The sequence below is a fragment of the Babylonia areolata genome, chromosome 29 (genome assembly GCF_041734735.1).
Source record: "Babylonia areolata isolate BAREFJ2019XMU chromosome 29, ASM4173473v1, whole genome shotgun sequence".
NCBI classification, from domain to species: Eukaryota; Metazoa; Mollusca; class Gastropoda; order Neogastropoda; family Buccinidae; genus Babylonia; species Babylonia areolata.
In genome coordinates this window covers 35,702,394-35,726,647 of record NC_134904.1, presented here as the reverse complement: position 1 = coordinate 35,726,647, position 24,254 = coordinate 35,702,394, and the positions used below count along the sequence as shown (strand labels likewise).

Here is a 24,254-nt window from a genome sequence, read left to right as displayed (position 1 = left end):
TGCCTCAAACGCGCATAACCCCAACGTACTCGTCAGGCCGTAAGAGCCTTTACAAAATTCTTAGAGGACCCCCCCCCCAAGTCCGATTCCGATTCGGGAATTCCCGATTCGTTTATTCTCGGGGTCGTGCAGCCAGCACCCTCGATCAGTGACTGTTTGAGAGTTTGGCTCTTTGTTCTGTTTCCGCCCACACACCTTTTCCGTTTCGCCGAATCAGCCTTTGTCTCTCTGTGTGTCAAACACATACACACACACACACACTCACACACACACACACTCTCTCTCTCTCTCTCTCTCTCTCTCTCTCTCTCTCTCACACACACACACACACACACGCACGCACGCACACACGCACGCATGCACACACACACACATACACGCAGGCACGCACGCACGCATACGCACACACACACGCACGCACACACACACACACACACACACACACACACACACACACACACACACACACACACACACACACACACACATTTTGGATAAGCTGAAAACTGTATGAATCGGGGGAAGGAGATAAAACTTTCTCACAGCTTTCGGCCGACACGAAAAAACACAGGCGGACGGGCGCAATAGCCGAGTGGTTAAAGCGTTGGACTTTCAATCTGAGGGTCCCGGGTTCGAATCACGGTGACAGCGCCTGGTGGGTAAAGGGTGGAGATTTTTACGATCTCCCAGGTCAACATATGTGCAGACCTGCTGGTGCCTGAACCCCCTTCGTGTGTATACACAAGCAGAAGATCAAATACGCACGTTAAAGATCCTGTAATCCATGTCAGCGTTCGGTGGGTTATGAAAACAAGAATATACCCAGCATGCACACCCCCGAAAGCGGAATATGGCTGCATACATGGCGGGTTAAAAACGGTCATACACGTAAAAGCCCACTAGCGTATATACGAGTGAACTCGGGAGTTGCAGCCCACGAACGCAGAAGAAGAAGAATTGTGATAAGCGAAACAGAAATAAGCGAAACAGAAATAAGCGATAACAAACGAGTTTGTATGAAAGGTGGCAGAATGGTTAAGACGCTCATCTGCCAATACAGTGTCTGTGAGGAGTCTGAGTTCGAATCCCGCTTTCGCCCTCTCTCCTTAATTAATTGAGCTTGATTGGGAAATCAGTCTGAGTGTCTAGTCCTACGGATGAGACGATAAACCGAGGTCCCGTGTGCAGCACGCACCAGGCGCCCGTGAAAAAGAAGCCATGGCAACGATAGTTTTTGTCCTCTGGTACGACGGGCGCAATAGCCGAGTGGTTAAAGCGTTGGACTGTCAATCTGAGGGTCCCGGCTTCGAATCACGGTGACGGCGCCTGGTGGGTAAAGGATGGAGATTTTTTACGATCTCCCAGGTCAACATATGTGCAGACCTGCTAGTGCCTGAACCCCCTTCGTGTGTATATGCAAGCAGAAGATCAAATACGCACGTTAAAGATCCTGTAATCCATGTCAACGTTCGGTGGGTTTTGGAAACAAGAACATACCCAGCATGCACACCCCCGAAAACGGAGATGGCTGCATACATGGCGGGGTAAAAACGGCCATACACATAAAAGCCCACTCGTGTGCATACGAGTGAACGCAGAAGAAGAAGTCCTCTGGTACAATTCTGAAGAAGAAATCCAATCTGATAGGTCCACTAATGTAATTTTTATTTGTATTTCTTTTTATCACAACAGATTTCTCTGTGTAAAATTCGGACTGCTCTCCCCAGGGAGAGCGCTTCGCTACACTACAGCGCCACTCATTTTAGTGTATTTATTCCTGCGTGCAGTTTTGTTTGTTTTTTCCTATCGAAGTGGATTTTTCTACAAAATTTTGCCAGGAACAACCCTTTTTGTTGCCGTGGGTTCTTTTACGTGCGCTGAGTGCATGCTGCACACGGGACCTCGGTTTATCGTCTCATCCAGATGACTAGCGTCTAGACCACCACTCAAGGTCTAGTGGAGGGGGAGAAAATATCGGCGGCTGACCCGTGATTCGAACCAGCGCGCTCAGATTCTCTCTCGCTTCCTAGGCGGACGAGTTTACCTCTGGGCCATCACTCCACTAATAATTATATGCATGCACTCAAAGCCTGACTATGCTGCCGGTCGGGCATCTGCCTAGCTGATGTGATTGTGGCGTATATGGATGTGTCCGAACGCGGTGATGCCTCCTTGAGAAACTGAAAGTGAAAACTTCTACCCAGGGTGATCTGCAGCAGCAGCAGCCTGTGTCTGACGCCTCCTTGAGAAACTGAAACTGAAACCGGATGACACCAACTTAAATTCTATTTCTAAACTTCAGGGGGGAACAGCACCAGCAACAGCAGGAGGAGGAGCAGGAGGAGGAGGAGGAAAGGGAGGCAACAAAGTGGCGGAGGAGCCCCCCACGATCCTCAAACTCCCGGACCTGCTCCGCTTCCCGGACGACCACGACCAACTGGCCGCCGTGTCCGTGCTGCCCTCGGGGCTACTGCTCGTCGTCTACCTCAAGCACGTGCATCACGGGAACAACAACCACAACAACCACAACCACAACCACAACCACAGCAACCTCCACTTCGCCTTCGACGCGGAGCGGGGTCTGGTTCTACCCGGTGACGTGGAGAAGGGCTGCGTCATCTATGACGTGGCTAAAGGGGAGGTGGTGACGCACCACGCCCGGGTCTACTCGCCGGAGTCGGACCTGCACCGCCTGCAGTTCTCGCCCTGTCGCTCCGTCTGCCTGGATCAGAACCTGCAGGTGTGGACAGGAGGAGGGGGGGGAGGAGAGAGAGAGTGTGTGTGTGTGGGGGGGGGGGGGTTGTGGGATTGGAGGGGGGTGAGTGGGAAGGGGGTGGGTGGGAAGAGTGTGAGGCGGAGGGTAAATGGGAAGAGTGTGGGGGGTGGGTATATGGGAAGAGTGGGGTGTGTATGTGGGGGGTACGTGGGGTGAGAGGGGGTGGGTGGGAAGAGTGGGGGGTATGTGGGGTTGGAGGGGGGGGGGAAGGGTGTGGGGGGGAGGGTATATGGGAAGAGTGTGGGGGGAGGGTATATGGGAAGAGTGTGGGGGGGAGGGTATATGGGAAGAGTGGGGGGGTACGTGGGGTGAGAGGGTGTGGGTGGGAAGAGTGTGGGGGGAGGGTATATCGGGTGGGTGGGAAGACTGGAGGGGGATGGTATATGGGGTGGGAGGGATAGGGTGGGAAGAGTGTGTGGGGTTGGAGGGGGTGGGTGCGGATGTGGGGTCATGAATGATTGAATGAATGAATAAATACACTTTGGCCATGGGCACGTGCGCGCACACACACGTGTATACACGCACGCGCGCACACATACATGCACACACACACACACACACACACACACACACACACACACACACACACACACTTAGCCTTGGATTTATTATCCCCTCTCTCTGTCTCTGTCTCTGTCTCTCTCTGTGTGTCTGTCTGTCTGAATATACATCTTCTCAATACATAGATAAAATGATTATATATATAAATATAATGTATTTGTCCGTGTGTGTGAGTGTACGTGTATGTGTGTATGTATGTATGTATGTATGTATGTATGTATGTAAATGGTGTATGTATGTATGTATGTATGTATGTAAATGTGTGTGCATATGCGCGCGCGCGCTTGTGTGTGTATGTGTCTGTGTGTTTGCACGGGTATATGTATGTATGTATGTATGTATGTTAATGTGTGTGTGTGTGTCTGTGTCTGTGTATGTCTGTGTGTGTGTGTATGTGTGTGTGTGTGTGTGTGTGTGTGTGTGTGTGTGTGTGTGCAGGTGTTCGACACGATGAGGAGGAAGAGACTGTGTCAGCTGGACGTGGACTGGACTAAAGGCTCCGCCAGACTGGCCCTGGACGGACAGTACGTGGTGGGTCTGTCCGCCGACCGTCGCTCGCTGCAAGTCTGTCGAGCTGTGGATGGGGCCCTTAAGGTCTGTCGGTTAAGTTAAGGTGTTATGGGTTGGGTTTGTGTGTGTGTTGGGGGGGGGGAGTGTGTGTGTGTGTGTGTGTGTGTGTGTGTGTGTGTGTGTGTGTGTGTGTGTAATATGTCGTCTTGATTACATTACGAAACCTTAATGTGATGAGAAAGAGTGAGAGACAGTGTGAGTGTGTGTGTGTGTGTGTATGAGTGAGTGGGCAGGGGAATGAGGTGGGGGAATTATAATGGGCGTTTGTGTGCATACATGGATGTATGTAGGGAGAGGGTGGGGGAGACACGTATGTGAGTATGTGTGTGCATTAGAATATTTTTTGGAGATAATGATATTAATGAAATTTGGTAACTTGATTTGTTAAATATGGTTGTTGTTTTTTTTTTGTTTTTTTTTTTTTTTTTTTTTTTTTAATCATACCTTCCCTCAAATCAGAATTTCCTTGTGTTGCTCAGTTAATATTTTATTCAAATGGTTGCGAAAATGTCAGTACAACAAACAGTTAATCTGACAATAAATGGTTTCAGTCAGTGTGTTTGTGTGTGTGTGTCAATGTGCATGATTAAAACTGGGGCAACACATGATTAAAGAGTAAATTGTCTTGCCCATGTTACATCCTCACTCTCTAGACCAAGAGGGCTTTAGTAACAGTCAGCGTTGGGAAGATGGTGTGCAATCATCGAACCGACGCCCAAACGAGTTAAGACACAAACTGCCCAGGTAGGCAGCCCTATCGTGTTTGTAAGGCACTTAGAGTTTGCTCTCTGACGGAAGCTAGGCGCTAACTGACTGATTTTACGAGAGATTTTCATGGAAGTTGAAGCTTAATCAGCATGGAAGTTGAAGCTTAATCAGAGTTCTACTCTATGAGAGAGGGGATGGCGCATGGCAACCTCTCATTGGGTAGAAATCAACATCCATTATCATCATCACTGACAGCATCACTCAAACCAACCCCCAACAGGGCTCCGTCAAACTGCACGGCAAGGGCACATACCTGGAGGTGTGCAGAGGAGGCACGGCGGGCACGGCGGGCACGGTGGGCACGGGCCACGACGGGCAAGCGAGCAGGGCGGCACACGCGGGCGGCGGGGACGGACGCACCATCGCCGTCGGCACGGCGGACGGGCGCGTGCTCTTGCTGACGCTCGTGCTGGGCCTGAGCGACCCTTACGTCGAGCTCATCCGACACCTTCCCTCCCGGAACCCCCCGCCCCCTCCGCCCCTCTTGGAGGGAGGAGGAGGAGGAGGAGGAGAAGGGGAGATAGGTCAAGGTCAAGGTCAGGGTCTGTTGGCCAGGGACCAGGAGGTGATCGCGGGGCGGGGGCCCGAGCTGTGCCGGCTGTCGGCCAAGATCCGCTCCGACGTGCACGTGCAGCTGCACAAGCGCGCGAGCTTCCGCGTCATCAGCAACGCCGTGCTGGCGGCGCAGCGGGCGCACCACGCACGCTCCCAGGCCTGCTGTGTGCAGTGAGACTGAATGGGTTAATGGGTGTGGGGTTTGGGTTTGGGTTGGGGGGGGGGGGGGGTTGTGGCTAAGCGGCTTACATTGTCGCCATGCATATATCGTGTCGTCGTCCTCGTCATATATATATATATATATATAGAGAGAGAGAGAGAGAGAGAGAGAGATATTCACCGGCGACAGTATGTCCCGACCTTCACGCATGGCACAAATCATCAGTGTCGCACTACAGCACATACTGTTGCCGGCGACAGTAACAGGATTTAGCTGGGAGTCTTGCTTTAAAAAAAAAAAAAATTTAATGAAAAAAAAACCCACAAAAAAACTGCATAAATCAACTAGCACCAGCGACGATATTTGATTATGCCGGCGACAATAATTTATGCACCGCGAAAAGTTGTGTGTGTGTGTGTGTGTGTGTGTGTGCGCGCGCGCGCGCGTGTATGTGTGTGTGTGTGATGGATTGAGCGGTGTTGGAAGGGTGTAGTGTGAGGAGTGATAGAATTGTCAAGGTGGAGGGAGGGTAGATGGTATTGGTTGGTAAGGTTTTGGCGAAAAGATACTGACTGAGAGGGTGGCGGTGATAGGAAGTATTAGGAGTGTTGGAGTGGTGCAGGGGGGGGGGGGGGGGGCGGTAGATAGTGTTGGTTGGTGAGGTTTTGGCGAAAAGATACTGACAGGGTGGCAGTGATAGGAAGTATTAGGAGTGTTTGGAGTGGTGCAGGGGGGGGGGGGGAGGTCGGGGGGGGGGGGGGGGGGGGGCGGGGCGGGGGGTAGATAGTGTTGGTTGGTGAGGTTGTGTGACGCATAGAGCAGGGGGGCGGTGAAGGGTGGGGGGTGGGGGGGGTGGGGGGGGGGGGTGTTGAGGAGAGTTGTTCTGGTGTAGAGGGAGGGCGTGGGTGAGGTGGGATAGCATCTGTCACTGAGGATATGACACTGATGTTTGATGTATGTTTGGAACTATGTGATGGATGTCGCTGTATAAACTGGTTGATTAACTGATCAGAAACGAAAGAAGAAAAAACAAAAATAGTTTTAAAATTCGATCGATTACCGAGTTACACTGAATACACCGTTTCTTTCATTCGAAACAGGCACCTTAATAAAAGGTTTATTAGTTTTGTGGATCACAAAATACAGTGAAAACGTCATTTGCACAAGTTTCTTTGAATATAACATTTTGTTACAGATTATACTGCTATTGGTACCGATTCATGTGGTGAAATTGAATAGTTTGTGCAGTTTATGACTGTCGATGTCATTGCTGCTAAAGGAGTAATGTTTTGCGCGTACGCGCGCGCTCGTGTGTGTATCAGTCTGTCTGTCTGTCTGTCTGTCTCCTTTCCTCGTGGGCAGTACACGTGTACAGCCTTATGTGTGTGTGTGTGTGTGTGTGTGTGTGTGTGTGTGTGTGTGTGTGTGTGTGTGTGTGTGTGTTTTATGTGTGTGTGTGTGTGGGTGTGTGTGTGTGTGTGTCTGTCGTCTGTGTCTGTGTCTGTGCGTGTCTGTGTGCGTGCTCTTACCGTTATTTCAGTTCGGGTGAAATTAATAGTCACAAGTTATCGATCGAAACTGGTAGATGCACATGCGTACATGTATATGTGAATGTGATATATATATATATATATATACGAGTGTGTGTGTGTTGTTTCCCCTGTCTTTTGTTTTTCTCCCCTCCCCCCCCCCCCCCCCTTTTTTTTTTTTTTTTTTTTTTTTTTTTTTTGTTGCTTTTCGCAGTATCGTTACAATAAAACCAACGAGTGGTGTTTTTTTTTGTTTGTTTTTTTGTTGTTGTTGTTTTTTTGTTCACGATGGCATCGCTAGCTTTCTGAGTGAGAGTGAATGCCAAACTGACCTGTTTTTTGTTTTTTGTTTGATTATTAACTGGTCGACTGGGTGATTGACTGACTGTTGACATTAAACGCCACACTGGTAACACGTCACAGACGCTGTGGCAAAATAATTATAATATAGGTTAATTAAACGTTGGACCGCTTCTCCAGTGTTCACCAGTGATCCGGGTTCGAGGCCCCGTTTGTCGGGCAAGAGCTTTTTGTCCCTGGGGAAAGGCACGGCTTCATTTCGATTTTCCTCACTCTATGCGCACAAAAGAAAGAAAAGAAAAGAAAAAAAAAGGACAACAATGATGATAAATAAGCAAATAAATGTAAAACATGCAGACACACATTCACGGCACATACACACACATGCACATGCATATACAGATATGCAACAAAACATGCAGTTTCACAGATACTAGTATGAAAGCACAATCAAATACACATAAATGTGCATGAGCCCCAACACACACACACACACACACACACACACACACACACACATTACCCAGCACCCCCCCCCCCCTCCTCCACACATCAAGATTTTGCGCCTTATAAATATTATTATTAGTAGTAGTAGTAGTATTTTTATGTATTTATCTCTTTTTTTAATTTCTTTTATATATTTATTTATTTATTTTTATCTTATTTTATTTTATTTATTTATTTATTTTCCTCAAGGCCTGACTAAGCGCGTTGGGTTACGCTGCTGGTCAGGCATCTGCTTGGCAGATGGATGTGGTGTAGCGTATATGGATTTGGCCGAACGCAGTGACGCCTCCTTAAGCTACTGATACTGATTTCCTCACTCTCTATCCGTGTGCGTACGGGGTGGCTGAGAGCTGACTTCAGTCGGGGAAGGTTGTCAGTTCAGTTAACTCTCTCCATACGAACGGCGAAAGAGACAACGTTAACAGCGTTTCACCCCAATTACCATGATCAAAATATTGCAGGCGGAAGGCTCTTATACTGAAGAGGTGAATGTTGACAAAGAATACCACAATTCTGACGACGGAAGCTAAAGGTTGGGTCATTCAGACACCCACTGGACATCCGAGGGGTCTGTGTAGAGGAGAAGAGAGGACTGGCCGTACTGAGTGAGTTAAAACAGCGGAGGGAGAGAATTGTGTCCTGCCTTCCAATGCCAAGCCCTGGACTCAATCGATATAATGTCGCTGTCCCCATAGCTGTAAAAGGCTATAAGAGGTCTTTAACTTTTTAAACTATCAGGGTCAATATAGTTTGTTCTGTATTGTCCGGCGTGTGTTCTGTGTGACTTGCTCAGGATTAAAGAGGCAGGCTATGCCAGTCTTGAGTAAAAGCTAATTTGTGTTCGCACATTTCTTCTGTCATTGCTGCTGTGTGCACATGTCAAATGATCGGTATAAGAGCAAGCCCGGCGCTTCCTTTTTTTTTGTGGGGGAAGTGTGTGGGTTTGTTCCAATTTACCTTTTATTTACCTGCGTGCTAGCTGAATTGGTGGCGTAAGTAGCATTGGCTTGAAGTTATGTACCTTGTGTGTGGAGAGAGTTACCACTCTTTACTATTTGTTAAATATCAGGGGCACGTAATTATACTGAATTGTTGGCAGAATCTTCCGTGCATTACCACGTGAGTGCACGCAGTCATCATAGATTTTGTTTTCGCCTTTGTCTGTTATTTCAGCTAGTGTACTTACTATACAGCTTGCAAGACACTGAAAGGAATGCGAAGTGAAAATGTAGTTCATAATAATTTGTTTATCTTTAATATACAGACAACGAGAAATGATTAATCTTGTTACACTTGTATTTCATGATTTGTATATTGTCTCTTGTGATGAATTTTGTACATACGGTTTTTTGTTGTTGTTCGATAGGAAAAACAAATAAAACTGCACGCAGGAAAAAATACAAAAAAAAATGGGTGGCGCTGCAGTGTAGCGACGCGCTTTCCCTAGGGAGAGCAGCCCGAATTTCACACAGAGAAATCTGTTGTGATAAAAAGGAATACAAATACAAATACAAATATACCTCAATATTCTTGCTGACAAGAATGAAAACTGCGTGCCTTTGGCTATTCTATGATGTATTCGATCTCAGTGTGGATCTGTTCTTGATTAAAACAGTCAATGTGATTTCATGATAAAGTCAAACGTGCTGTGATATTGTTAACAAACGTTACTGTCGAGTTTCTGTGATATATATATATATATTTTTTTTTATCTGATGTTATTTGGTTCGGTTCTTGAGACAGAAGGGTGAACCTTCAAAGGTTTTTTTTTTTAAACATTTTTATTCCTACTGTTTGCGTTATTGTAAAGATGCTATTAGTAATATTGCTATCCTTTCTATTGTTGTTTTTATCATTGTTATTAGTATCATTATTAGTATCACCATTATTATCATTATTGTTGTTGTTGTTGTACTCACGCATAGACTCACACAGTTGGTGGTGTTGTTGTTGTTGTGGTGGTGATCAGTATCGGTATTGTCATCATTGTTTCTGTACTGCAGGTTACGTTCCATTTCCGGGTGACATTTGTAACACTTTTATGGACACATGATGTGTGTGATACATTGCTATGATTAAAATTAACAAACATCTTGCTGAACATGATTACCTTTGTTTGATTTCTTGTGACATGATTGAAAACTGTGTACTGTCTGCCTGTTTCTTTCTCTGGCCTCCACCCCCTCCCTCGCCCCTCACGCCCCCTCCCCATCAATTCCTTCTTTCAGAATTTTTACCTTCATTCGAATTTCATTTTAATTAATGAATCATGTCCTCTGGGTCTTCGCCTCTGTGTCTCTGTCTCTCTGTCTCCATCTCTGTCTCTCTGCCTCGATCTCTGACTGATGCTCTTTCTCTCTGTCTCTCCCTTGTCTGTCTCTGTCTGTCTTTCTCTCAAATCAAATCAAATCAAAAACACTTTATTAATCCACATGGAAATTAAGTTGTGCAATCACAGGCTCGTTGTAAACACTAGCATAAAATCATCATGCGCAAATGACATAAGAAGAGATTAAAACTAGTCAAATAAGAATTCCCAATAGCTGACGATAGACTAACCCCCCCCCCTCCACACACACACATACTCATGTTAAGACAATAGGGTATTGCACAACAATATTTACAAATGAAAACATCCAACAAAAAAAGGGTATATATTACTAAAAATGACATGCGCGCACGCACGCCACACACACACACACACACACACACACATCGAAACCACCAAGGTGACTAACAATGACCAACAACGCCAAAGGCATCAGAGACATGGTGACATCAGAGTAAACGACAAAACAAAAAACAAAAACAAAAAACAAACAGAAATAGTCCACACTTTGAGTAGGTATATATAGCCTACCTGAGAGCAATTATTGTACCAGACCATGCAGGGATCAAAGTCTGAAATTTTGTCCAGATTGCACTGACAAACAACAATTAACTCTCTCCATACGAACGGCGAAAGAGACGACGTTAACAGCGTTTCACCCCAATTACCACCATCAAAATATTGCAAGTGGAAGGCCGAGTCTTATACTGAAGAGGTGAATGTTGACAAATATACTGAAGAGGTGAATGTTGACAAAGAATACCATAATTCTGACGACGGAAGCTAAAGGTTGGGTCATTCAGACTCCCACTGGACATCCGAGGGGTCTGTGTACAGGAGAAGAGAGGACTGGCCGTACTGAGTGAGTAAACAGCATTGGCGAACCTGAAGACGTGAGCACTGGAAGCGTCACTGAAGAACACCCCGCACTGAGCTCAGAGATCAGACCCATTCGGCTTCTTAAGAGCATCTCAGCTTTCATGTGTGCCAGTGCCAGTGAGTCGTGGACATTCATCAGCTCATCAGCTGCCCCATGGCGGTTGCCGTTGGGGCGCTACAGATGACCTGTCAGCCAGTCCTCTCCATCCATCCCTGTCTTTCGCACATTTGACCGCCTCGCTCAGCTTCAGTCCTGTCCATTCTGTGATGTTGTCTTCCCATCTCTTCTTCTGTCTTCCTCTCTTCCTTCCTCCTCTGACTGTTCCCTGGAGCACTGTCTTGGCAAGCCCCTCTCCTCTTGTTACGTGGCCGAACCATTTTAATTTGCGCCTCTTGATGGTGGTGAGAAGGTCTTCATAGGGACCAATGGCTTGCCTTATTCTGTTTTTGACTTCCTCATTGGTTATGTGGTCTTTATAAGAGATGCATCGTGGACATTGACAATGGACAAAGCCGGCCAGGACAAGATACAGTTAGGTCACAGAGGTGAGCTGTTTCCCGGCGGGAAACTGAACTCCCCGGAGTCTCCTCACACTAGAGATCGCACCGTCACCAATGAAGAGGAAGGGAAACAGGATCTGACAGACCATCGCTGGGTCCAATGGAAATCTCCGGAGCACAGTGGAGAGACGATCAAACTGAATTGACACGACAGTGCCGGGGTACGTCCCACGCCAAAAAGCTGAACCACTTCCACACCACCAGCCTCAGAAAACTTCTCGGCATAAAGTGGCAAGAGAAGATCCCTGACACAGAGGTGCTCACTCGTGCAAACTTGCCCAGCATCTACACCATCTTGATGCAGGCCCAGCTGTGCTGGGCAGGCCATGTAGTTCGCATGCCAGACCACCGGCTCCCCAAGAAACTGCTGTACGGCGAACTCCAACATGGCAAGCGCTCCCATGGAGGCCAAAAGAAGCGCTTCAAAGACACTCTGAAAGCTTCTCTGAAGGCCTTCAGCATCAGCCATGCCACATGGGAGCTGAATGCAATGGACAGACCAAAGTGGCGTTCAGCTGTCCACAAAGGCGCCAAATCCTGCTGCAGCAGAGCAACGCAGACAGGCCAGGAAAAGCAGTGGCAGCAAGTCCCCGACAGCCGCCACCATCCCCTGTCCACACTGCGTCAGAACCTTCCGGGCGCGGATTGGCCTGACCAGTCATCTGCGCACCCACAGAGCCCAACCCACCCACCCCCAGGATGACTAGATGGTCCTCGTCGATCCCGACGGACGAACCACACGTCTCACGATCTGCCAGTGCATGCTGGATTTGCCAAGACAGTTATAGGGCACAGTCCGACAAAGAAAGAGAACGAGAGGCCGACAGAACGAGGGTAACGTGCCAGAATGGTATAAACCTGAGACTGAGCAAATCCCTGACTGAGAGAGACGAAGAACACCGAGGGAGAAATGGAGAAAATAATCTATTGGTCTCCAGGTCATCAGTGATGCCCCTACGGCCGTGAAACTATGTGATTGAAGTAAGGAAGAAGAAGAAGATCAGTTCAGAGCAGTTCAATTCAGTTACTCAATGAGGTGTTACTGCGTTCGGACAAATCCATACTGAATTATAGGCTACACCACATCTACTTTTCAGATGCTTATACGCCCGTGGTTAGAATATGTCCTACCAAGGGAACTAAACCCAGTTCTCTTGAATGAAGATGACGTAGCAGGAGTTCTCTCCCTTGCTAACCTTTTTGCGCACGCGTCACGTTTTACTTCGTCATTTCCTCAGCGAGCCGGTAGCAGAAAACGTGAACAGAGGAAGGATGTATTCTGTTTTGGGAACCATGTTCCGCTGCTACCACAAACATTTGTGCGGAAAGCATACCCTGTTCAGCCTACTGCTAGTTTTATGTCTGTTCTCCAATGCTCTGGGCATTGGGGAGATAATGTGGGCCGTGAACTGCGGCGGTGAATCTCATACAGACGTGCACGGCATTCGCTACGAAGCCGATCCGATGCAAGACGTGGGCTTTGCTTCAGACTACGGCAAAAATTTGTTAATCCAGAGAGTGGTGCCTCAAGACCAGATTTTGTATCAGACAGAGCGTTATCACTTGTCTACGTTCAGCTACGACATCCCGGTTTGGAAGGACGGTGACTATGTTTTGGTCATGAAGTTCAGCGAAGTGTGGTTCACTTCGGCCAATCAGAAGGTGACAGCTCTCGTGCTTTCAATTGTTCTGCTCTGGGGTCATTCATAGGAACATGAAAACATTGCATGGTTTATCTGTTTTGTTCATTTGAGGGGGGTGTTTAAAATCTATTTGAGGGGGTGCACAGTATTTTGAACACGCATACATCATAATTATGCATGTAACTCATGACGTGTACACACACTGTGTGAACAATACACAGTTTACTGTTTACACATTGATACGTATTGATGCATAAATTTACACACACACACATACACATACACACACACACACACAAAATGATTATGATAATACATTTATATAGCGCACTTTCTCTCAAAGAGCTCAGGGCATTGTACATGAAAGAAAGAACATTTTTTTACACACTAATTAAATAAATCATTCATGACCACTCTTTCCAAAACCCCACCCCCTCTCCCACTAGTCATGCATCCAAAGTGAGCTGCCATGGATGGTGCTGGAGAAGAAGGAAGCTGATAGTGCTAGTAGATAGATTTTTAAAAGACAAGTTTTTATTGAAGACCAAAAATTAGAGATTGGATCAGGTACATGAATTTGATGAGGCAGTTTGTTCCAGACATGAGTAACAGAACAGACAAAGGAGAACGTTCTCCATAGGTTTTTGTATTGACTTGAAGTTTCAAAAGGTAACACTAACAGTCAGATGTTACATATACATGTACCATTATGCCAGCAAATTTACTCGAAGCATGTTCATGAATTTTGTTGCCATCATTTGAAGCAGTGTGCAAAACACTCACCATTCAGTTTTGATTATGAAATGTATTCTCTGTGTTCCTGTGAGATACTGATGTCAGTTGTACTCTGCTTGTTTGGTTTTTTTTCCTTGTAAAGTGGTATTTTATATTTATAATCAAAGCATTGTACCTTATGTGTGTTTATATAACGAATTGAACAGTTGCCAGTTCTGTGCACAATAATTGTTAGTTGTTATTGTTTCAAAGAGAAAATTAAAAAAAAAAAAAGAAAAAAGTTCTGTACATACCGATACTGACATAGAAGTATGAAGGATAGACACAGTACTGAGAATCGATAGTGTAAAGCTTATGCTTGCAGTTACAAATTACAATAGAACTTGAACATGTTCTTACATACATGAAAATAGTTATTTCACTGCTACTGTCAACTGTGTGCTAGTATTGTCAAGTACTTGTTGAATTCAATGTGTACTTCATATTGTTTTTTCAAGGTCAACTGTTTGGTTCCAGTAGTACAACATTTAACACTAATACTTTACAGTTCATGAGCTCAATAGAAAGATAACAGATTGTCGTTTTGGTTTTGTGCAAAAAATCTATGTGTGAAAATATTGCTTGATGTTGTATTTGTTTTTAAGTTAATCATTCTTAAAGTTTAACTGAAAAATATAAAAGAAGCAGTGGAAAAAAAACTGTTTAACTTTAAGTTAAAAACTAAAAATAACGGAAAAAGCAATGAAACAAAAAGCAAACTGTTTAAAAAAAAAAATAATAATAATAAAAATGTCAAAACAGTTTTTCAGAACTTCAGTTTGAGACTGGAAAAGTGAAAAGTCTAAAGATGAGGGTGGGGTGAGGTGGGGGGTTGAACTTGAAGTTTTGAAAAAAAAAAAAAAAAAAAAAAAATTCCCAAACAACTTGTAAACAAGTTCTGGTAGTCTTAGTCTTGGTCAAACGAAGGCACACTTCATCAAGGTAATCTACAGAACCTTCACAATGATGAAGGCGGTAGAGAAGGGAAAGAAGAAGCCATTGCACTGTTGCAGCATGATGCTTAACATCAGCTAACATACAAGGAAAATAAGGGCTACAGATAAGAAAAAAAAAGAAAAAAAAGAGAAAAAAACCAACCCCACCCACCTAAAAAAACAAACAAAACAAAAAACAAACAACCCCACCCCATCTGATGCTGAAATAGTAGTACCAGTACTTGAAAACCAGAAGTCTTCCTTTTTTTTATATGTTTTTGCTTAATTTACAGTTCTTTTAGATTAGAATATTCCCATGTATTTTAGAAACTGTAACAAGTGACGGCCACGACACAAATACCTGTGGTGTTGCTTCAGTTGTGACAATACAGCACCTGATGTAGGGTTAATTGGTATTTGGAATGGCCACAAAGTTTATGTTACAGATAATAATATGCCTGAGTGCTCACCATGCCAGCTTGGAGGAAGATTGCAGAGTACTAGCCCATTCCTATGACTGTGCCTAGCTTGTTACATGTATTGGTGAGACCTGTTAAGGAGCACGTGTTTTAGAAAAATAAAGTGAAATAATAAAAATTAAAAAAAAGAGAAGATTATTATATTAGTCTTGATTAAGAGAGTAATCTAATTTTACATTAAATTTAATGCCCAGTAATGGTTGATAATTATACAATTTATAGAACTTGGATGCAAATGTAAAGGTTTCATTTCTTCTTAGTGGAATTGGACTGGTTTGAGTGTCAGTCTTTAATTTTCAACTTGTTGAAGAGTATGGCATTTTATGGGGTGTGAGATATTTAACATGGTGTATGTTATTTATTGTTTTGTTATGTTACATCATATAATATGGTATCATATTGTACAGTGCCAACTGTAAAGATTTCGCCGTATTTTTTATGCTCGGTCACAGTTTGTTCCGACGTTACACCAATGTTAAAATTGTGTTCTGACGAGCACATTTTCGACTACATAGCATTGTCACAGGCTTTCTTGTTGTAACATTACTCAGACGATCTAGACCTATTGATCACTAGGCCAGGGCAGTCACCACTAACCATGTTCTCTCGTGATGATGCTTAGCTAATCGCGTGCATGTTTACATTGAAACAGCATTGATTGGACCACTCAGCTTAATCGTTTGCCCGAACAAGAAAGAATGTGGCTCAATCAAGTGTTTGTATGCTTGTAAGTTGTACTGTTGTAGATAAAATGTATGTTTGCTGATCTGGCTGGGAGTCCCAAGTGTTCCTACGAAATTCAGAATGTTCCCACCAAATTTCCTGATTGTTCCTACAAACACTTGACAAGGGTTGGCATCTCTGATTACGTATGACACTCGGTTTCGACTATGACCATCAGTACAGCAGAGGAGGTAACTGCTGTCCCGACTATAATTTAATTATAGTGGAGAGTGTCTTGCCCAAGTTACATCCCCACTCTCTCTGCCACAAGGGTTTTAGCACAGTCGGTGTTGGAATGGTTCCCAAAGGCCAACTAGCCCCCCAAGGCTGCAGCACTAAGAGCCAGTGCAATTTTGCCTCCTAGTTTGAGAGTCATAGTCCTTCACAAAAGACTAAGCTGTAAGTGTAAGTGATTTCCCATTGCATTGGAGAAACCATTGATAATGCAGCTCTCACTTTGCTGTTGGCCCAACTGTAAACTTATGTCAATCTGTGATATATATATATAAGCTCATACATGCTGGCCAAATATCAATATTGGATTATGATATTATATGTTATATCATTCATACTATTCATACTGTTGTGTGTTGTGTGGGTCAGGTATTTGACGTGGTGCTGAACGGGGAGCACACGGTGGTCAGTGAGCTGGACATCTTTGGCCGTGTGGGGCGCGGGGTGGCTCACGATGAGATCGTCCCCTTCTCCATCAAGGGGGGGCGACTGCGCGTCAGCGGGGAACAGTCGCAGGTCGACGGCAAGAAGATCAGTTTAGAATTTGTCAAGGTAGGCAGGATGTCTGGAGTCGGAGAGTGGATTCCATGCACTGTTGTGGTTTATTGTGAATCATGAGTCATTGTGAATGTTTGTCACTTGAAATGAACTGGTCAGGTCTCTCGTTTATCAAGCATGATTTTGTCAGTCTTTTTTTTTTTTTTTTTAATCAGTCAGACAATAGATTAATCATGCTGAAGAAAAATGATAATGAAAAGATTGAAAAGAGAAGGCAAAGTTGATCTCTGTATGTGGATGTTATTTATTTGTTTGTGTATACCCTATACGTGTGTGTCCGTGTCATGATTTGGTAATACGAAATCATCAGTGGTGTATCCATTCTGGCATAACATGATGTTTTTCTCCTCCTGTCTCCTTTGTTGTAAAACAGAGTTCTCCAGAAAATACAGTGATGATGATGATGATGGAGACAATAAATAATAATGATTCTGGATGATGACCACAAATGATGTCTGGTGTGTGTATGTGTGTGTGTGTTTGTGTGCGTGCTGTGTGTGTATATATGTGTGCATGCTCTGTGTGTGTATGTGTGCTGTGCTCTGTATGTGTGTGTGTGTGTGTGTGTGTGTGTGTGTGTGTGTGTGTGTTTGCAGGGTGAACTGGACAACCCCAAAGTGAATGCCATTTACGTGATGAAGGGCTCCATAGAAGGTGAGCGAAAGCCACAGTGATTGAATAGAATCCTCATTTTAGCGTGGGATTAGAGCCCACATTCACAAGGCCAGACATGCCCTCTGTTTCCTGTTATATTTCATTTGTGAAGGGCCGTGAGCCTCTCTCTGTGAGGGAGCAGTGTTATGGGAGAGCACTTCATAATAATTATTACTATGACAGTTAGTATATGTTCCTGAAAAAGGACAGTGCGTTGCCAAGCTGATGGTGTGCATTCAAGCCAGACCATAGCCGAATGGTTAAAGCACTGGACTTTCAATCTGAGAGTCCTGGGTTCGAATCTCAGTGCACCTCGTGGGTAAAGGGTGGAGATTTTTCCGATCTCCCAGGTCAACATATGTGCAGACCTGCTAGTGCCTGAACCCCCTTCGTGTGTATGCGCACGCAGAAGATCAAATACGCACGTTAAAGATCCTGTAGTCCATGTCAGCGTTCGGTGGGTTATGGAAACAAGAATATACCCAGCATGCACACCCCCGAAAACGGAATATGGCTGCCTACATGGCGGGGTAAATAAAAAAAAAAGAACAGTCATACACATGTCTGTCAGAATGTGTATGTGTGTGCGTCTGAAATCTGATTGAATGACACAGGAAACAAACGAATGATGAGCGCCCAGTGGCAGCCATCAGTCGGCTCTACCCAGGTAGGCAGCCTGTGGTGCAAATGTCCCTGTGTATGTAGAGCACTTAGAGCTTGGTCTCTGACCGAGGATAGGCGCAATAATATAAGCAACCAATCAATCAATCAAACCAAGCCAAACAACAGCAACCACTACCCCAGTTACAATTGAGTTTTTAAATTTAATTCATTGCCCAGTAGTTGTTTTTTTTTGGGGGGGGGGGGTTGGCCTTATTTACTCTGGTCTCATTGGCAAATTGAATTTAACAAATAAATATTGTTATGGCATTGTTTTTGAGAATATTATTTCTTCCTGTGTTTCTGAAAACTGTACTATGGTTTCTGATTTTAGTGATTTTGGTCCCTGAAAATGGAAAATTGAGGTAGGCATGTTTGTTGTGCTCAGCAGGGCTGATACAGCTCTGAATTTCATTCCCAGTGGGATGGTCAGGATTCCACGATAATTAAAATTTTATCTACAGATCTGTTGTGCAGTGAAGATCTATTGGTAATCACCACATTGTTTTTTGTTGTTGGTGTTTTTTTTTTGAAGATGGGTGAAATTTATGTTTTTGTCAGAATATGATGATAGAATAAAAGATGACTGTTGAGATTATAAAGATCACAAATGGAGAAGTCTATAAAAAAAAAAAGACACAACAAATATGGAATAAAGTAGATAAATGATTTTTATTTCTTTTTTGATTGTAGGTTGTAAATTGTTTTAAACGTTGGACAGTTCTTGTCAGAAGTCAGTTTTGTTTTACAACTTGCACTTTTTTTCTTCTTCTTTTTTTTTTTTTTCTTTTTTCTCCATTTTTAATCACGTCAGAATGTTATTAGATTATGGATGGAATAGTTTACTCCCATTGTCACCAAAAATGTTGAGTGCATTATTGGGATGTGAAATGTGCTGCTAACATTAGAAATTTTATATTTTCTCCAACAAGAGTATCTGGCAAACCTACTGACACAAAGAAACCTTTGGGAGGAGGAACTGTCCACAAGCATGGAAGTGGAGGGGAAATCAAAATTGAGGATACCGTGACCACAGGGCATGAAAAGCTAGAGTTGGGGCAATTTTAAAGGCATGTCCTTGGTTTATTTGCATTAATGTGACTCCTTTTGCATTATCCTTATAATCCTTTTTTGGTTTTAGATTTTTTTTTTTTAAAGAAGATTTTCAGTGTTTTCCAGGATCAGTATTTGCATTTTTTCCAGGCCTGCAATATGGCCCTGTGTAACCCAGGTTTAGCAGAGCTAGGAGTGACAAAGATAGATAGATGAATAAAATGGGCAGTAAGAAATGTCAGACTGGAGGAAGGTGGTAGAATGGTTAAGACGCTCAGCTGCCAGTACTGAGAGTCCGTGAGGGAGTGGGTTTGAATCCCGCTCTTGACGGGCGCAATACCCGAGCGGTTAAAGCGTTGGACTTTCAGTCTGAGGGTCCTGGGTTCGAATCACGGTGAAGGCACCTGGTGGGTAAAGGGTGGAGATTTTTACGATCTCCCAGGTCAACATATGTGCAGACCTGCTTAGTGCCTGAACCCCCTTCGTGTGTAAACGCATGCAGAAGATCTAATACGCACGTTAAAGATCCTGTAATCCATGTCAGCGTTCGGTGGGTTATGGAAACAAGAACATACCCAGCATGCACACCCCCAAAAACGGAGTATGGCTGCCTACATGGCGGGGTAAAAACGGTCATGCACGTAAAAGCCCACTCGTGTACATGCAAGTGAACGTGGGAGTTGCAGCCCCCGAACGAAGAAGAAGAAGAAGAATCCCGCTCTTGCCCTTTCTTCCAAGTTTGACTGGAAAATCAACCTGAGTGTCCAGTCTTTCACATGAAATGATAAACCAAAGTCCGGTTGGCAGCACGCGCTTTGGGCGCTGAAAAAGCACCCTTTGCAATGAGAGTGTTGCCCTCTGGCAAAATAATGTAAAAAGAAATCCATTGATAGGTACACATATATATATAAGCAGGCACTCAAGGCTTGACAAGCATCAGGAAGCAGATGTGTGGGGTACGTGGATTTGTCCGAATGCAGTGATGCCTCCTTGAGAAACTTGAGTCTGAAACTGACAGGACAGCGTATGTAATGGTTCCAGATGCACCCAAACTGGCCCCGCTTCCAGGAGGAGAAAACCCAGTGGAGGAGGAGGAGGAGGACGACGAGGAATCTCCCTCTGCCAAGCCGTCTAAGCAGCGCCGAGCGGCCTCGCCCCGTGCCAAAGACCCGTACGCTGAGGACGACACGAGTACCATGCTGTTGCCCGTTTTTGTGGCCATTGGCGCCTTCATACCTCTCCTCTTCTGCTTGTGCAAGTTGTAAGCCAGGCTTTCTGTTGTCGATCTGGCTTTGGATTGTGGATTAATGTGGGTGGTGGGGTTTTTTTGTTGTTGGTTTTCTGGGGGGTGAGGGGCGGGGGGTGTTCTATCTCAGTGGGCTGTGTTATTGTTGGATGGATCTTATATTGTAGACAAGTGGGATGATTGCCAGATATGTTGATGATGGGTCTTGTTGACTTTTTTTGTGTTTTGTTTTGTTATTTTGTTTTTGTTTGATGGAATCCAAATGTTGTTGGGTGTGTAGTGGTTTGTATGTGGACTGGCTTTGCTGCGAATGGTTTTTGGAAGGTTTGTTTGGGGGGGGAATGGGGGGCGAGGCAATAAGTCCGATTTTATCAGTTGAGATTTTTGTTGTGGAAAGTTTTGAAATTGCTTTACAGAATCAAAGCTTTTGTCACGACTGCTGTCCAGAACATATTGCACACTGTTACTAAATGTGTTGCTGCAGCAATAGTCCGAGAATTATTTTCTTTTGTACCTATCACTAGATGAATTTTGATTTATTATCTGTTAAAGGGTATTGTTCATATTACAAATAGGTCGCCTTTGGTTTAGCGTCAGTGAGAGTGTTGAGTGATGATGTCCAATATTTCATCAGACACTGTTTTTTGTAAAGTACCTGTGTTTGGGTTTGTTTGGGTTTTTTTTTTTTTACACCCAGGGAGTACGTCAGGGATGGCACTTGTGATCTGCTTAGTGTTTCTTCAATGATAAAGCGTTCACTATTGATTCTGGTTTCATTGTCACTTAGATTGCCCCATTCAGGTTTTGGTTAACCTGAACACTGCTGGTGGTAAACTGCAAGGCCATCATGCAAGGTTCACCAGCATTCTTATGCAGGATTTTTCCACTGCACCTTCACATGGAAAATGAAACGGCTGTTGTTTCCCTTGTGACACCATCTGTAAGCACATGTTGGTGAATATGTTTCCTTTTTTAGTCACAAGAGGTCCCAGAAAGATGCAGCAAAGTTTTCTTAGAAATCAGCTTTTATTTGTCTTTTCTTTCTCTTATCATTTCTATCTCTTTTTTCTGGATCTCATTGACACAGTTTCTGATCAGTTGATCAAGTGAAGTTTATCAGCTTTATTTGCTGTTGTCCTGCAGGTCAAGTTTTTCAGGACTTTGGTTCTTGGCTGATCATGACTGGTAATCTCCCTTTAAATGCTTGAATTGCACTCCTTGTTTTTTTTGTATGGGGAGGGAAAGGGTCAGAAGTAGGGCGAATAACTACGATCAAATGACCAAATCAAACTTAATTACATTGTGAATTCCGTCTCACAATCAAACTTAATTACATTGTAAATTCCGTCTCACAGCATTGACAATGAATTGGAAAAGTGCCATTGAACAATGTAAAAGTTTTTTTTAGGGGGGAGGGGGCAGGGAAGTTTGATTGTGTTTTCTGCTTCTCTTAAACATGTGAGAAGACAGTGACGATCTCTTTACATCTGAAGAACATAGATTTGTTTTCGAAAGCAAGAATTTTCCTCATTGAGAATGGTTTCTTTTTTTTAATATTAGACTTAGGACAACTGTTTCTTTTTTGATGTGATGCACATTATTAATTTATCGCCTGTTTCTTAATCCATTTGGCATTGCGCAAGATATTCAAGTGTATAAGGATTTCACTTGTAAGATAGTAAACAGTATTTAGCAATAGAGTTTAGTCTATGGTGATTGAGAATGCTTATTACTCTTTGTTGTGTGTTGTTGTTGTTGAATATTGAATTCAGTCTTCATTGGAAACTACCTGAGAAGTGAGATAAATATGAGTTGCACATCAGTACATGTTCAGCGATTGAAAAGCCTGTCGTTGATGTGGAAAACTACATGGAGGTTTCAGATCATGCCAGCTACTGCCAACAAAGGCTTTCTGAATTCTGATGTGGACAGATCAAGAAGGCATGGACTTCAAGTCAGATTGTTGCTTGAAGTGCCATGTACCCTGCAGATAGTGACTGAATTCTGCAGCTTGTGATGATCGTACAGGTCCATAGTGAGGATTCAGTGTCCTCAAGTGAGGATAAATTCCATACAATATTTGTATTTCTTTTTAACACAACAGATTTCTGTGTGTGAAATTTGGGCTGCTCTCCCCAGGGAGAGCACATTGCTACACTACATTGTCACCCCCTTTTTTTTTGTATTTTTTCCTGCGTGCAATTTTATTTGTTTTTCCTATCGAAGTGGATTTTTCTACAGAATTTTGCCAAGAACAACACTTTTGTTGCCGTGGGTTCTTTTACGTGCGTTGAGTGCATGCTGCACATGGGACCTTGGTTTATTGTCTCATCTGAATGACTAGCGTCCAGACCACCACTTAAGGTCTAGTGGAGGGGGAGAAAATATTGGTGGCTGAGCCGTGATTCGAACCAGTGCGCTTAGATTCTATTGCTTCCTAGGCAGACGCATTACCTCAAGGCCATCACTCCACATACTTTATATGGAAAGCTATAAAACAACAACAACAAAAATAATCTGTGAACTTGGCTAACGTAAATGCTAACAAGATGTGTAGACAACATGGAAGCATAACAAAGGGTATGGACATTCAAAATCATATTAACATGTGCATTGCTGTTAGCTTCATCCGCAACGGTACAGAGTGCGTAACCCTATAGTATAAGTTGATTTCTGTTAACCCTTTGGTGGCTGTAGTCACTGCCTAGCGACTTCAGCAAGAACACCACAGTCACTGCACGGCGACTTGTATGGAGAACGCTGCTCTCGCCAGTCAGTGATTTGAGCATTAGGGTTAACAAACTTGTGATATTCTTCAAGAAATAACAAACCTAGTCAGCACTTCCTAACACATGTACTGGAAACATCCTTCTCATTGTTGAACCAACTCTCGTACAGTCTGGAGTGCTTTCATCTGTTTTTTTTGTTGTTTTTTTAACTTAGTTTGAATGATGGCGAGTTCTTCAACCAGTTCACATTGTAACTAGCAGTCTCGCTTTAGACCACGCTATGCGGGACAGCAAACTGCAAGTCTAATTAAAAGGCATTTGGCAGAAAATGATTTTGCTGCTGAGTCATAGTGAAGAAGAGTTTGTGCCACATGGCGGCGAAAAAACAAGTACCCCACATTTCCACTGGCTGCTCTGCTGCACAGCCGGTTTTTAGCTGTACTGTGCAGCTGACTTAGCCAGGTAGCAGATGTTAGCAGCTTGAACATAGCTGGTGAAGTAAGGGTTAAAGGTAGCATGAGGAGCAGGGAAGTGTTTGAGTGCATTGTATTCATTATTCAGCATGAAGCACCAATTATTCTGCAGCATAAGGAAATTCGGCTTTCATGAGTCTCCCATTCATCAACACTTTAAAGCAAAGCCTCTTGCCATCTTATATATACAATATTTTGAGTTTGCAAAACTGTGTATGGATTAATGTAAGTGCATGGAGAAAGTATTTAGTTGCTTTCTCATTTCTGTGTGTTTTTGCAATGTCTGATTCATTTGCCAGGATGTTGAACAAGGTATGGGTCGTGAGGTTGTAAAGACAGGATTAGGCATTAGCTGTCTTGAATTATGTCCCTTTTGTGTCATCTTGCATACTAGTGTGTTATTCCTTTTTTGTCGTGAGGTATTAAATGAAGCAGTGAGACTGGCTCTGTGATGCTGATTTTTTTTTTTTTTTTTTTTTTAATATTTATTTTGATTCTTGCCACTTTAGTTGCGAGAAGTGGGATGCAGGTGTTTTTTTTAAATTTTCATATTCTTTATTATGATAGTTCCTTGCCACTCATGTTGCGAGAAGTGGGT

At 43.9% G+C, this 24,254-nt stretch overlaps 2 protein-coding genes across 2 annotated transcripts in view; both read left to right on the top strand.

Annotated features, from left to right (window-relative positions):
- Positions 1–5,405, top strand: part of LOC143274656 (NACHT and WD repeat domain-containing protein 2-like) — a 69,762-nt gene extending 64,357 nt beyond the window's left edge. Inside the window, 3 exon segments of the mRNA XM_076578529.1 lie at positions 2,303–2,740; positions 3,776–3,931; positions 4,896–5,405. Coding sequence (XP_076434644.1) covers positions 2,303–2,740; positions 3,776–3,931; positions 4,896–5,405 — 1,104 coding nt within the window.
- A 7,345-nt stretch (positions 5,406–12,750) lies between these two features.
- LOC143302213 (malectin-B-like) lies at positions 12,751–20,540 on the top strand. Its single transcript, XM_076616781.1, has 4 exons — positions 12,751–13,157; positions 16,653–16,835; positions 17,438–17,495; positions 20,250–20,540. Exons 1-4 carry the CDS (start codon positions 12,768–12,770, stop codon positions 20,471–20,473), a joined length of 855 nt encoding a protein of 284 aa, XP_076472896.1. The 5' UTR covers positions 12,751–12,767; the 3' UTR covers positions 20,474–20,540.
- Positions 20,541–24,254: the final 3,714 nt, after the last annotated feature.

Bases quoted from the DNA above. Each gene is read 5' to 3' on its own strand.
- LOC143302213 (XM_076616781.1), top strand. From the start codon at position 12,768: ATGTATTCTGTTTTGGGAACCATGTTCCGCTGCTACCACAAACATTTG. The intron at 13,158-16,652 runs GTGACAGCTCTC...TGTGTGGGTCAG, and splicing joins TCACTTCGGCCAATCAGAAG to GTATTTGACGTGGTGCTGAA. The intron at 17,496-20,249 runs GTGAGCGAAAGC...TAATGGTTCCAG, and splicing joins GATGAAGGGCTCCATAGAAG to ATGCACCCAAACTGGCCCCG.